Source organism: Hoplias malabaricus, chromosome 4, assembly GCF_029633855.1.
Source record: "Hoplias malabaricus isolate fHopMal1 chromosome 4, fHopMal1.hap1, whole genome shotgun sequence".
NCBI lineage: Eukaryota > Metazoa > Chordata > Actinopteri > Characiformes > Erythrinidae > Hoplias > Hoplias malabaricus.
Genome location: NC_089803.1, coordinates 31,441,355 through 31,456,500, shown reverse-complemented (window position 1 = coordinate 31,456,500; position 15,146 = coordinate 31,441,355). Strand labels below are relative to the sequence as shown.

The following is a 15,146-nucleotide window of genomic DNA, read 5'->3' as shown; positions in this document are numbered from 1 at the left end:
CACTGGTAACACGAGCTGATCCCAGACCTGCTTATTATGCCCCGCTCACACCAGGATCCGTGCAGCCAACTGCTCTAAACGAGATCCCCTTCTTCCGTGTTGTTGGAGAGAGATATTCCGGGTGTGAGAGTCAGCTGATTAACTTCTGCAGTTTATACTCCACACTCTTTATTATCAGCAGCACAGATGGCTGGAAACCCACCAAAAATAAAAGTGTCCTTCAGTGACAACGAGAGGTGAGTGGACTCAGCTCAGGTCTGTCTCAGGTTCACATCCACGTGTTAACGCTGTCATTGAATTGAGCTCGATTGTGTAGCAGTGCCTTTGCTGTCAAACGACCATCTATCTAGGTGATCCCTGAAACAGCATCTGTTACGTTTTCCTTTAACTTTTTTACATTTTCATATCGCAGACTGCAGAAACTGAAAGAGGCATTTCATGGGAAATATGCTGAATCTCCTCTCTTCTATGTACGTGCTCCTGGGAGAGTGAATCTGATCGGTAGGCTATAGCATTCGTTTTTAATCTCCAGTCTTTGCAAGACCCAGTGCTCTGCAGAGGTTTTACTATTCTTGCCCCCATATCTTCAGCTCATTACAGAGCTCCTCAGTAAATGGATCAGGTGTTTCCAGTGCAGAACCTTTGCAGAGATGGGTTATCCTTTCATCACCTGAGGTCAGGGTCCAAGGGCTTTGAGGAGCCTGAAGCCACATGACCTGAAATGTCTCGGACATTTCAGACAGACTAGATTAAAAAATGGTAATAGAATAACAAAAATAATATCATAGTGCCCCCTCAAGTTCATAATATTATTAAGTTTTGCTGTTGTAAAATAAATGGGGCAGGTAGATCCTGTGTAACAATTGTGTTAACATTAACATATGTGTAGCACAGCTCCTGTTTGTATTTCGAAAGAGAAGAAAGAATGATTAAAGTATGTTTTGGACATACTGATCGCACAGTGCATTCAGTGGTATATTAAATGTAATTCTTTATAATTTTAGAATTCAACAGAACAGTGCTCATATGCACAAAATATATTATTTAATGTTACATTTAATTTTTTGTATTATTGTTTATTTCTTTATGTATTATTTGGGTAGCATTTATATATGCGTGTTCTCAGGAGTGTAACCAGACTGTGATCCAAACTGAAGTCCTGCAGCTGAAACACACTCATTTATACTTAGTGATTTGAAAATGATCTTGTTTGTGTACTGCAATATAGATATAGAGTGATGCTGTTTTCCTAACTTTTAGGAGAGCACATTGATTACTGCGGCTATGCTGTTCTCCCCATGGCCATCGAGCAGAATATTCTTGCTGCTGTATCGGTGAATAATTCTCAGGCAATCCAGCTGACCAACACTGACTCCAAATACAAGTAAGCGTAGGTAGTTCAAATCTGAATCTTTTCATAACCTGAAGATGGCACCATTTAACCATTTTACTCTTGAAACGCTTTTGCAGGGATTTCTCAGTGTCAGTCAATGAGATCATCATTGACAGAGAGAATCCTCAGTGGTATTATTATTTCCTTTGTGGAGTTAAGGGTGTTCAGGTAATGCAAATAGACAATACTTTGTCTCATAGAGTACATTTAATGCAGCATTAAGGCACCTGACATGTGGTCATTTTTCCTATTTCAGGAACAACTAAACTTGTCTTCTCTGGCCGGAATCCACTGTATTGTGGATGGAACAATTCCCGCAAGCTCAGGACTGTCCAGTTCCAGTGCTCTGGTGTGCTGTGCTGGACTGGTTACAATGGAGGCCAATCAGAAAGCTATTTCCAAAGTAAAACATAATATGAACGGACTGAACTTTAACCTTATGTTTTTATAGTGTGTGTTGACACTCCTTCTAATGTGTAAATGCAGCTTTAAAGATCATATTTTGGTGGCAAATGGATTTAATTGCATGCACACCGAGTGGAGCAGCTGCACATGGGTTTCAGTCATCATGCCCGATATTAAGTGTCAGCTGCGGTTGTAATGGGCTATACACTGATCAGTCATGGCATAAAAATCATTGTTTCTACACCAGTGGCGGTCTTTCAAGGAGGGGAAGCTCAATTTCGGCCTACATCATAAAATGTGTCGGTTTATTTATACATAAATTCTACCCTCCGTTCCTTTTCAAGAAAATGATCTGTGACTGTGTCGTACCAACAAGGCGTCTTTTCCAGTGACTCAATGGCCAGCAGAGCTAGGATGCTTAAACGGCCTTGGCCCATGTGAAGTGTGTCCGCCTGTGAGTGCTCTGTGACGGTGGAGAGGCTCAGCAGCACCCGCTGGACAGAAACTGCGATAGACGTCAGAAAGAGTGATAGAAGTCAGTCTCCAAACACAAGCAGCTACAAAAAACCCCACCAGAAAAAGAAGCTCGATTTGTCGCTAGTCGTTTTTAACAAAGAAAATGCCGATAAGAGAAATTAGAAAGTCTGCGGTTCAACTCAGAACAGAATGAAAATGTAATGCTCCCTCGGATCTTTACACCAAAGCGTCGCTGATTCGCTCATTTCGCTGTCAATCAAAAAGGGATTCAGCCTCATCCAATCATCATGCAGAAGCTGAGCGTCCGGGCCAGCCGAGGCCAGCCCACTGCCCCGTAGACCCCCAGAGACGCTGAGCGTCCGATGGGCGAGACAAAGCCTAGCATTTATCCAATGGCTCGTCTCGTTTCGCTGCACTTCGCTGCTTCTCCATTGAACTCTGTGGACGCTCAGCGCCTACACTGTTTAAAGCACTGTGAGGCTGCGGATTGAGAGGAAAGCCGCGTCTTTACCAGTGATAACAAGCTGATTCTGAACAAAAGTTAATCGCGTTGTAGTGCATATTTATTCAATGACATGTACACACAACAGTATATATTTGATCACTTATTTTTTGACATTTTAGGGGAAGCTGAGCTTCCCTTGCAGTCTTAGAGCAATCGCCTCTGTTCTACACTCATTTTCCAATTGCACATAAAGTTAAAGTCAGTCTATTGCTCTGTACACATTGTTATCTCCTACACCCTGTTGTTCAAATGGTCAGGACAAAAGCAGAGCTATTATTTGGCTGATGGTCTCAGCCGTGCACTGAAAATTTTTGTCAGAATGTCCCTTTAATAAATCAGTGATTTTTTTTACTGCTGGTAGAATATTTGGTGCTAGAATGTTCAGGTTTCTTCTTAAAATCAGCAAACTTTTGCAGATGAACTATCAGACATTGCTTATGCACATTATTCTCTTAGGAATAAAACTGTACACGTGTTTTTACTGTCAGGTCCTGCTGGCTGAAACATGTGCCAAATGCGAGCGTTACATTGGCACTGAAGGAGGAGGGATGGATCAGTCCATATCTTTCCTTGCTGAAGAAGGAACGGTATTATATTCCATTCTGATTCTTAGGCCTATGATTCATATTAGGTATGAGTCATCAGCTCTTTTCTCTCCATGCATAGCTGTAGTGCTGTATGACAATTCATATCTCATGTTTTGTTTTTGTCCTGTGTTTAATATTATATGATTAATATATATATATATATATATATATTTTTTTTTTTCATATTATATTTAATGCCTATCAATAATTCCTATTACTCAAGGCAAAGCTGATTGAGTTTAATCCCCTGAGGGCCACAGATGTGAAGCTCCCAGCTGGAGCTATGTTTGTGATTGCTAACAGCTGTGTGGAGATGAACAAGGCAGCCTCGTCACTCTTCAACATAAGAGTGGTGGAATGTCGCATTGCCACAAAGGTGAGAAGCTTTGGATAATATAAACCTTGCTTTGCATTTTGTTCTCTTAATGTCTCGTGTATATATATATATATATATATATATATATATATATATATATATACAGGTAAGGCAATACACAAATAAATAGCTAAACATTCCAACATGTAGGTGCACTACAACTGCAGGCCAACTCTGTTTTTTGTTTGGCCCCTTTCACCGTATTCTCACAGGACTCACATAGGAAACCACAGATCAGGTAATATTTGGACAGTGCCCCATTTTCCCCACTGTGGTGACACTGATATGGCAGTGGTGTCATAGGCTGTGTTTCATCGGTGTGTTTGTGTGTGTAGTATGTATTTAATCTTTTATCAAATGTCACTGGATTCTGTTGACTGGGTATTTTTCGTTGCTTGACTATTGTCAGTACAGCAGTAACACTGAGATCCTAAAAAACTCCAAGAGCACTGCTGTGTCTGATCCACTACTGCCATTACATAATAACACATCACCGCCATGTCAGTGTCACTACAGTGCTGACAAAGGAGGTCATTTTAATGTTATGTCTGAATTGCGTATATCTTTTTAATAACTGTAGTAAGTCAGTTGATTTGTTTTGGTGTATTATTTACATTTTGCAGTTTGCATGATACACAGGAAGATCTGAACTTGAATTCACCTGTTTTATCCACAAAGGGCTGACTTGACTGTAGGTTTTCTTTACAGTCAAACAGAAGCTCATCGGACTCCAAATTCTTTAATTGAGTTAATGTTGCACTCAAACAGAAGAACAGTTTGAGGCTTGAGCCTGCTTGGTTAGAATATTTATAATAAAAACCTGCAGTCACATGGTTTTTTTTTGTGATATTGGTGACACATGATTTTAGAGACTACTGCTCTGTGTGTCCACAGGTACTGGCTAAGGCCAAAGGTCTGAAGTGGAGTGCTTTGCAGAAGCTGGGTGAACTGCATACAGAGCTGAAGCTGAGTCTGGAGAAGATGCTGGATTTGGTGGAGGAGGTCCTCCACCCTGAGCCTTATAGCAGAGAGGAAGTCTGCAAACTTCTGGAAATCACAACTGAGCAGTTATGCAACAATATCCTCAGCGCTAACACACAGCATGGTGAGAGCATATTGCCAACTCAGTATAGCCAACTTGGGTCAATTCTCATGTCTGGGTTAGGACATGATGTACTGTAACTATTTATTCAAACATAAACGGATCAGCCACTATATTAAAACCGCTGTGAGGTCAAATGAATAAAAATAATTGTCTTGTTACTGTGGCACCTGTCAAGGGGTTGGATATGTTAGGCAGCAAGTGAACAGTGAGTTCTTGCAGTACAAGAGAAGTAGATGGAAGCAGAAAAAATTACCAAGCCTCAGGATCTGGGTGAAGTAAAGTAGGGCGACATTGTGATACTCATGTTTTTGTGTGATCTCCAAAATTTCTTGTGGTGTATTCACAGTAAATAGTGGTTAGTACCTGCTAAAAGTGGTCCTAGGATGGACAACAGGTGATAGGATCATTGCCTCCCAAAATTCAGGCATCTTTCTATCAGAGTCAGCATTAACTTTTTTCAGCTATTTGTGGTAGCTCTTCTGACAGGTTACATTCTCTCATGTCAGTGAGCATTTATTGGTCCTAAGCCTGTCACCAGTTCACTAGTTGTCCCTCCTTGGATCGTGCTTGGTAGGTACCAATCATATTGTGAATACTCAAAAAGACCTGCTTTTTTGAAGATGTTCTCACCAAACAAATTATAACTATTTCAATTTGGCAAAGTCACTCTTATCCCTAAACCTGCTTATTTCTCCTACTTTCAAAATAGGAGCTTTGAAAATGGATTTTTTCACTTGTTACCTCTTATATCCCCCTCCTTGGGAGGTGCCATTACAATGTGAAGCTATTCACTTCACATGTCAGATTAAAATCTTGTGGCTGATCAATATAACTGTTTGATTAATAAAAGAAAAGAAAAATAGCTCACAAACTTCAGTTCAAATGATGATATACGCTGGACAAATTAATACATTCTGCTCCAGTTAATTTGCTATTTGACACTCCCCATCTCTGACTGCAACCCTCAGATTTTTCCACAGGTGAAGTACTGGGTATAATACATTACTGAAGAATGTGTTTCCTTTTCACCTTAGTGATGCAATTCGAGCTGTACCAGCGAGCCAAGCATGTGTACAGTGAGGCTGCTCGTGTGGTGCAATTCAAGGCAGTGTGTGACTCATCTCCTGATGATGCTGTCCTGCAGCTGGGCAACCTTATGAACCAGAGCCATGCTAGCTGCAGATACTTGTATGAGTGTAGCTGCCTGGAGCTAGACCAGCTGGTGGACATTTGTCTGTGAGTGAGAGAAAGACATCTTCCTATTATAAGATTCACAGAGCATTATCACGCTGTAAGGGGGTCAAAGAGTGACTTTGCGTTTATGATGCACTGAATATTGATGCAGAAAGACATGTTACATCACAGGGAATATTGGGGCATGAGGAATTAAATGATTTGCCTCTATAAGCCAATGTCTTTTTATGCACTCAGCCGTAAAATGAACTGTAGAATAATTTTCTTTTTTCAAACTTATTGTTCATTTGATCAGCTCACACCTGGTGACTACAGTCACCTGGAGCGGGAGTTGATCCCACAAACTCCAGGAGCCTGAAGCTATGTGACTGTGACACTACTGTGCTGCCCACAGGTTACTTTGTAGTTCTATAATTAGTCTGCATAATACATTAATACCTGCTCTGTGGTGGTCATGACCATTTAAAGAACTGGGTAAATGGGGTAACAACACATACAGAGCAATAATTGGAATGCAGTCTGTAATTTATGTAAGTGAACCTGAGAAAATGGACAGTGAGTGTAGAAGCAGGTACTTTTAACGTTATGGCTGTTGTCAGTGTACAATCCATTAAAAACTTAGCTGTATGAGGTCTGCTCCCTTTTTATTAAACATACGTGAGTGCTTAATACTCTGTCAGGAATATGCTGAAACCTTTGCTTTTGTATTTTAGCGGAAATGAAATCTGACATTTCTTTTCACAGGAAAGCAGGTGCAGTGGGTTCTAGGTTAACAGGCGCAGGATGGGGAGGTTGCACGGTTTCCATGGTACCCATTGAAAAGATGGACTCTTTTCTCCGGTCAGTAAAGGAGCAATACTACATGCCTGATGCTCGTCGAGCAGCTCTGGTAAAGCAGAGCCTTTTTGTAACCAGACCTGGCGGAGGAGCAGCCATATTCACAGAAGAATAAAATACAAAGGATTGTATTTTTTTAATCATCTGAGGGATTTCTGATTAACTGTGGAGTGATATACTGACAGATACCAATGCTCTCACACTCTGCCTTAAAAGGGAAAGCTATACACATTCCTTTAGTTCATGATTTGTATCTATTCTGAGAATTTTTGTATTTAGTTAAAAATCATCTGAACTTGACCTGCTGCTTTGAATAAAAAGACCAGTGCAGATTTTCTAGGTCCTGCTGTTGTTTAATAAGCCTGCTCTACTCAGTGGGTCATCTGCTGTGCGAAGAGCATCACTGTTCTAAGCTGTTGGTTGGTTGCCATGGTATTGCAGCAAGGCAATTCCCTGAAAATATCACTCTCCTCAGTGTCAGCTTCAGTGTATGCAAACAAAACCAGCCTTCACAGCCAAGTAAGGAAGAATTCTGTGCTGATGTTCATGCTGTTAAATCTCAATGGGTAAACAGAAAATAACAAACAAATCACGTACATACATAATGGCCATTTTATGCATCATATTATAAAAAGTACAATGACTTGTATAAAATCCATGCATATATAAATTAAAACAAACAATTTGCATGGTCTTCCTTGACAAAAGAGCACAGCAGGAAAATTTATCATACATTCTAAATGAGGCATAAACAGTACATTCATAAAAACAGACACAAATGTTGCACAATTCCCTTTAAGACCAACATTTTAAATAGAAAACCTAACACTTTATATATCAGAGTAATGTAATATGAACAGAGTTTAACTGTTTGCCTGGAAAGTTACTGTCAACACCATAGAGTTTTGCGGTGTTTGTAACATGGAGAAAATGACAGACAAGGCCTTGGTGGCACACAGATAAAATACTGCACTGAACTCAAAAATATACTTCCTTTACTGAAAGGAAAATAAAAAGGCACAAACTTTCCCTTTTTTACAAAAGGACAGTGAACAAAATGCCCAATTTTTCGACCCTTCTGCAGACAGCCATATTTATAATTTGTTTATATACCGTAAATGCTTGACCTATCGGTAGAGGGTGGATGAAAGGCACAGCTGTGTAGCCTCTGTACTGTTACCTTTATCTTTACAGGTTTTAACTCACCAATTTCTACATACAGTGGTCAGTGATGCTGACTACCATATTATAATATTCACAATAGAGAGGTGTATTTATAAACAAATTTCTTTTTACTTACTAAATGGTGAGCATCTAAAAAGCGTTATTGTGTGAATCCATGACTGGCAAACGCCATCAGCTTTTATGATTCTGTCAAAATGCTTAAGCGAGTTTACAAGCAATCCAATGCATCTATTCTGAAATTTACAGTAGTGCATTCTTACTACAAATAATTAACAGTGTTATTATATAATGCATTTGGGTAAATTCGGTTTGCTAACATTTGTTGATGCAATCTTATGTTGTTTTGAGATAGAAACGTTATATGTGCAATCGATCTGAAATTATTTCATGTACTTAGTAACCAGTCCAACTCAAGTAGTAATAGTAAATAGTTGATTAAGGTTTACAATAGTTTAAGGAGAGGTATTATTGTATCAAGATATGTGGACCTTTTAGATAAAAAAAACAGTGCTTTCTAATAGTTTCTTCATGTTCCATCAAGTAAAACCTACAGAAGCATAAATTATAATGCTGAATCAAACTACAAGTAGTGTAACTCCTGAGAGAATTGCTGTTTACCAGATTTCACCACTAGCGCAAATAGCTGCATTAGAATTGTGCACACAATTTAGTTATATGTAGCCTACAATGTCTTGGAAGCATAAGAGCAGCTTCTGAGGAATTCTCCAAAACAGGTGACTTTTTACAGCAGTGTTTCTGCATTTGCATGTCTGTCCTTGTCCATTGGGGAGATAAAAATAAATCAGAACTAAATTAAGTAGAAACAGAATATGTTATCCAAGTAAATGAACCACAATTAAATGAAAAGGGCACCAGGAGAATAGAGTGCATTTGCATGAAAGGAAATTAGGACAGGAAGGTAAGGAGTCTTATCTGTGCTTCATTATGCTGGCTCTTTGGAGTCTCTCCTGTGCAATGCTGGTCTCCTTATTGCCGCTCCATGTGCAGTCATCTACTGCCTGAACATTTTGGACTGCTCCCCATATAGGCATACACCTGTGAGGTATGAGGCGAACATGCCCAGAATGCATGTGTGTCTTGTTTAGGAGTTCTGTGGTCCTCTAATACCATATTTTTCCGCACAACTGTGTCATTACAGACACGCAGAACACCCAGTGGTGATCTCACCTTAAATCTGGAGATGAATAAGGAGAAACATTTTTCCTCATTGCTTGCCCTGTTTTGGGCTGCATTGTCAATCAATGTGTATACAGAGTCTCTATGCTGTGCTCACTCTGGTCCTCTCTGGTGTGCTCTGTAACCCCAGAATCCATGGTCTCCTCAGTGCCCACTGTGCTGTTGGTGTCCCCTCTCTTTTTCAGCATGTTCTCTATCCAGCTACTACTGCTGTGGGTTCTCCCTGGAGACGAGGCAGGAAAGGCTGAGGTGGAAGATGTGTGGACCTTCATGTTCCTGCCGGAGGTAATGAGCTCTCCGTAGCCCTGCTGGTGGGCAAAGGCATAGGCAGAGCGACGGGAGCTGGTCCTGCGTACACGCCTGAGGTTCTGCTCCTGAGGACCCTGCCTCCTGGTGGCCTGCTGGAGCAAACGAACCTGAAATGGAGAGCAATGCAAAATTACCTTTGCATATAAGGAGACAATACACCTGCCATAATAACACCACCTCCACGTTTCTACACGCATTGTCCATTCTCTCAGCCCCACTTAACCTATAGTTTCACTTTGCTGTCCTACATTTACAGACTACAGTCCATGTGTTGTTTTCATTGCCCTTGCATTGTTATTTAATGGTCCCCCAGAAGGCCACCACAGGGCAGGTATGATTTGGGTAGGTGCTCATTCTCAGTAACATTGATGTGGTGGTGTGTTAGAGTGTGTTGCTTAGGCATGACTAGATCAAACTAGCTGCTAGAGTTTTTAAACTCTGTGGGATTTATTCATAATCTCTATGAGCTTATCCAGTTCAGGGTTGCGGTGGGTCTGGAGCCTACCCGGAATCTCTAGGTGCAAAGCGGGAACACACCCTGGAGGAGGTGCCAGTCCTTCACAGGGTGATACACACTCACTCACACCTATGGACACTTTTGAGTTGCCAATCCACCTACCAACACGTTTTTGGACTCGGACACAGGGAGAACACACCAAACTCCACCCGGAGACAGCCACCTGGAACAGGACTCAAACCCACAACCTCCAGGCCCCTAGAGCTGTGCCACAGTGCCGCCCTTGGATGGGTCAGTGAGTGTAGACTGATCAGTATATAATGTGCAATGTATGATGATCAAAGGAACACAAGATAAGATTTGGTATTCTCCTCCTTGGCTCCCTTACAGTTGCAGAGTGTAATTCACTTTTACAGTCTCGAATCCAAGGGTAATTTTCCTACTCTTCTCCAAAAGAAACTTAGTGCAGTTTCTGCAGTGGTGAATTCAGAGTAGCTCCATTCTTCCTATTACAGGTCAGTGAAGCATCACAATGATTTTGCTGTAATCTTAATGTATAACCACTACATGATGTTGCTTTAAAAATGTTTAAATAAAATTTAAATTAACAAGATGTAACATGTTTTCAAAAAATGTCTCGTTTTTTTTTAAAATACAAATAAAGATATTTGTGAGGAGGCTTTTCAGCAGTTCGTACCAGTGAGCTGGATCACTGTGAAAAATCAATAAATGAATGCAGTGCAGGTGAATATTGTAGAAAGGCTTTCTACTATTGAAAAGTTATTATGTAAAGATGAGCAAGACCATGCTCAAAATGCAAACACCACCAAGAAGTAGATAAGTGCTCTCACATTAAACACAAACTAGAATAACTCATCAAAGTAATCACTGCTGAGTGGAGAAATATTTACCCTTCTGTTTGTAAAAGGCTCTCTGTATGGCTTCAGCATAAAACAAAAAAACTGTATCCTACACCAAATTAGATAATGTACTTGTTTAACACTTGCTAATGTCTTGCTAATTAAAAGTTGCTTGTGTTTTGCCCTTTTGGGCTTGCCCATTTTTTGTGTAGAAGTGTATAGCAATTTGTGCATTATATATAATATCCATCCATCCATTATCTGTAACCGCTTATCCAATTTAGGGTCGCGGGGGGTCCAGAGCCTACCTGGAATCATTGGGCGCAAGGCAGGAATACACCCTGGAGGGGGCGCCAGTCCTTCACAGGGCAACACAGACACACACACATTCACTCACACACTCACTCACACACTCACACCTACGGACACTTTCGAGTCGCCAATCCACCTGCAACGTGTGTTTTTGGACTGTGGGAGGAAACCGGAGCACCCGGAGGAAACCCGAGCACCCGGAGGAAACCCGAGCACCCGGAGGAAACCCACGCGGACACGGGGAGAACACACCAACTCCTCACAGACAGTCACCCGGAGCGGGAATCGAACCCACAACCTCCAGGCCCCTGGAGCTGTGTGACTGCGACACTACCTGCTGCACCACCGTGCCGCCCTATATATTATATATAATATATAATCATATAAAAGCAATATAATGTGTCCTGAATGTGTGTTTTTTTCTTAGAAACATAGCATTCACATAGACTGTTGTCATGAACACTAAAGATATAAAATGGACATACATCGAACATTAAACTCTGAATGAAGATTCTTTGCATGTTTACAGCCCTTATCTAAAAATATAGATCCCACGCATAAGTGAAAACATTCTGACAGTTGTTCACAGGCACCCAGGGAAAAAAATCACAGGAAATCAGGATATCCACCTCCTCATGTATTGCACAGTGATTTTTATTCTAATATACTTGCTTTGTCAGTCTGTGTAGGATGGAGGTCTGTCTTGAGGAATCGCATGGCCATCACCGGCATTATACACACCACTGTGGTGAGCAGAATGATGAGCCACACACTCTTCTGATTCAGAGTGTTCCGTGCTGTGCCTAGAACGAAACACAAACTACACATGACAGATGTCTTGGGAGGCCTCCAGAAATCAGCAAGCTCGTGGTATAAATGTGGAAATAATACACGAAATAATCCAAAATTAGTCCTTCAGTTTTTAATGGGGCTGCACTTACCTACAAAGGGGAACTGGTTTGGAAATATTCTGTAGATGCCATCACTGTTCATTGCAAACATTATAGCAAAATAAACAGCCAGACTGCCCCATATAAAGAAGTGGTTTACTGCAGTCCAGTAGTTTGTGTCAAGCCCGATCTGAAATAAAAGCAAATTTTTTACAATGTGGGCAGACATTCAACGACTTCAGAATACAGCATCATCATGCACTTCCTCCGCAGGAACTTTCTCAAATCATTTTGAATTTTCTCTTATAGATCAACACTGGACAGCTAAACAAACTTGGAATATAATGCTAACTCCCAGTTTTGCCATATCAGGTTACAGACGTGTGGATTGGCTAGCATTAGGCTGAGAGATATAAAGAAGTGGTTTATCACGTTTGTATCAAGTCCAATCTGAAATAATAACATTTTTTTTGCCCTCACTCTTTTGGCAAACACCCAAAAACCATTTAGCATGACTTCTGCAGACACTTTCTCAAAAGCAATTCTCACAAAATGTATCCTTTCTCAGACCAGTTCAACCCGATGTGAGAAAAATAAACAAAATACTGTATATATTAATAATTATCTACCCACTGCTTTTATAAATTATTTTTTAAACTATGACATAAAATAAACAGTTACCTGGACACTAACCACAATGACCAGTGAGGTTGATATAGTAACAGCAAAAGACTGTTGATCAGATATGTGAGACCCATCATCTCTCACAGCTGAAAGGAAGGCCCCATATGGGATAAAGAAGAGGACAAACGAGGTGCAGACTCCCTGCAGTGTGCAGGTGAAGAACTTGCGCTTGTTAAACAAAAGATTAAGCTGCCCTGGTCTGTACAGGTTAGGGTAGCGCAGACTGTACTGTTCATTCACATCCTGTCAGAAAAAATAAGGACAGTGTTAGGACACAGATTTATTACATGTACCGGCTGACATTTGGGCACTAAATTAATATTGCAGAGTATGTTTTTATCACCTGGTCAAACATGCCCATAGCAAGAACTGGCAGAGATGTGTAGACTATGTTGAACAGGGTGATGAACCACTGGTCATAAACGGTCTTTGATAAGCAAGAGAGAAAATGATTAGGATTAAACATAATAATAAAAATCCAATATGCATCACAGTATCACACATGCATAACACATTTTGGACCATTACTATTGGTCCAGTTTATTTAGCAAGAAATGTTTGTAGAATGTACATGTCAGCAAGAATTTAATTGATGATATAACACTGATGTGTTTGTGATTCCCATGCATTTACTTTTTGTGCGGGGTGGTTTATTTACTTCTCAATTTTTACTCACTGCCAACTCCACACACTATATATTTATAGGTCTCCACTAATCACATGTAGCTCACTGGACTTGAGGAGGGGGGCAGCCCTATAAACTTGTAAATCCTTTTCAATTGGACATTTTTGAGAGACATGTTGTGAGACATTTAGTAAGCCAATTGCCATCAGGAGATACCTTACATTTTTCAAGAAAAGGAAAAGTCAGTAGTCTTTCTCAACAAAGGCAAAGCAAAATCAGTCTGTGCATTTTGAAAATACCGTATTACCAGTTTAAAACAGTGCAGCTATTATTTAAACTGTTTGTTAATTACAATGAGATCTGAAGTGAACACATCTTATCAGTTTAAAAGTGCCAGATTTAATATCCAGATAAGTCTGCTTATTTAGGACTCCCACTCAAAGAACAGTTTGTTTATGTTATAAAATTCTGTCAGGTATTGTCATCACGTATTGTGGGAGAATGCTCTGTAGTTTCTCCAAGACACAGTGCTAACATTATTTCTAAACAAAAGCAGAGCTGTAAGTTCCCAGTGTTTCAGCTCTGACCTGAAACCCCCTGTAGGATGGGCTGTTCCTCCCCTGGCTGTAGCACTAAACGATGGACAGCTAACTCTGGATGCTCATTGGCTGCCGTCAATAGGCAGGGGTTTAATCACTAACAACCAATGAGAAGCGCATTCTCTGTTTTGGAACCGTGAACTATCTGCCCCCCTCCGATAGAGGTTCTCAAATAAATTATCTATCATAATAGTCTAACCTCAAAAAATACAGAAAAAACGTGTCCCGTATCGGTTCATTGCCAGTGTTTGAAACCACTTGGGTAATTGTAAGAGCCACTTAGGAGGCCCCTTCTGCAAATAGTCTGCTGTTAGCTTTAGAACCTTACCTGAGCAGAGAAGCCACACAAAAAACCGAACCAAAAGTGCACCAGTGTAAAGGCAAAGTTCTTGTAGAAGAAGTAGCACAGGAAGTTGCACATGCGGTGATATGACCAACGACCATGGACCAGCAGGAGGCGCTGGAGGTAGCGAAACTGGGCAAAGGAGTAGTCAGAGGCCAGCACAGCCTGCATCCCTTCCTGCCCACTGATGCCCACGCCGATATGGGCCGCTGCATAAATCAGAATTACATGACAGACCAAAGCCACATTAAATAATTTACATTGTAAAATTAAGTGTCATTAAATTGTTTATTTATAAATGTTTTTCCCTAATTTCAGTTCATTCAGTCATGCATTCAAGTTCTGTTGAGTTTTTGAACCAATCATTGTTTACTGTGCTACTGAATGTTTTAATATCTTCTTGTTATAGCTTTCTGCTTGCCAAAATATAATAAGTTCAAATTCTAGTGATGCCGCTGCCCTCTAAAATGAGATGACTGATAAGGTGAGTTGCAGCCTGTGTTTAGGAACTGGAAATGACTTATTAATGACTCATAGCTGTATGCATAATCAGAAGAAGCTTACTTTTTATCATGCTGACATCATTTGCTCCATCCCCAATGGCCAGAGTCACAGCTCTCTTATGTCTCTTGACTAGCTCCACCACCTGGGCTTTTTGCAGAGGAGTGACCCTACAACAAATCACAGTCTTACACAGGCATGCCACGTCCAGAAGAATCTGCTCCAGGTCCGCCTCCAATGCATGGGCCTGCAAGTGAGATTTCAGCCTAAGTGTTAGATATGGCCTAAGACCAAACAGGCCAAAT

The 15,146-nt window shown here is 40.6% G+C and overlaps 2 protein-coding genes across 8 annotated transcripts in view; one reads left to right on the top strand and one right to left on the bottom strand.

Annotated features, from left to right (window-relative positions):
- Nucleotides 1-58: 58 nt before the first annotated feature.
- Nucleotides 59-7,180, top strand: galk2 (galactokinase 2). The gene is made up of 10 exons (XM_066669686.1): nt 59-236; nt 413-501; nt 1,261-1,384; nt 1,471-1,561; nt 1,650-1,796; nt 3,269-3,367; nt 3,591-3,743; nt 4,638-4,848; nt 5,883-6,084; nt 6,787-7,180. Exons 1-10 carry the CDS (start codon nt 187-189, stop codon nt 6,992-6,994), a joined length of 1,374 nt encoding a protein of 457 aa, XP_066525783.1. The 5' UTR covers nt 59-186; the 3' UTR covers nt 6,995-7,180.
- A 208-nt stretch (nt 7,181-7,388) lies between these two features.
- The window catches only part of atp8b4 (ATPase phospholipid transporting 8B4), a 31,076-nt gene continuing 23,318 nt past the window's right edge, over nt 7,389-15,146 (bottom strand). For 6 of the 7 annotated variants that reach the window (XM_066669678.1, XM_066669680.1, XM_066669677.1 and 3 more), the window contains 7 exons: nt 14,905-15,088; nt 14,326-14,549; nt 13,117-13,200; nt 12,771-13,016; nt 12,141-12,279; nt 11,872-12,002; nt 7,389-9,677 (listed from right to left, as the gene is read on the bottom strand). In XM_066669678.1, coding sequence (XP_066525775.1) covers nt 9,324-9,677; nt 11,872-12,002; nt 12,141-12,279; nt 12,771-13,016; nt 13,117-13,200; nt 14,326-14,549; nt 14,905-15,088 — 1,362 coding nt within the window. In that variant the 3' untranslated portion in view covers nt 7,389-9,323. The remainder of the gene's footprint in view (nt 9,678-11,871; nt 12,003-12,140; nt 12,280-12,770; nt 13,017-13,116; nt 13,201-14,325; nt 14,550-14,904; nt 15,089-15,146) is intronic. The other variant, XM_066669681.1, reaches the window with a different exon arrangement.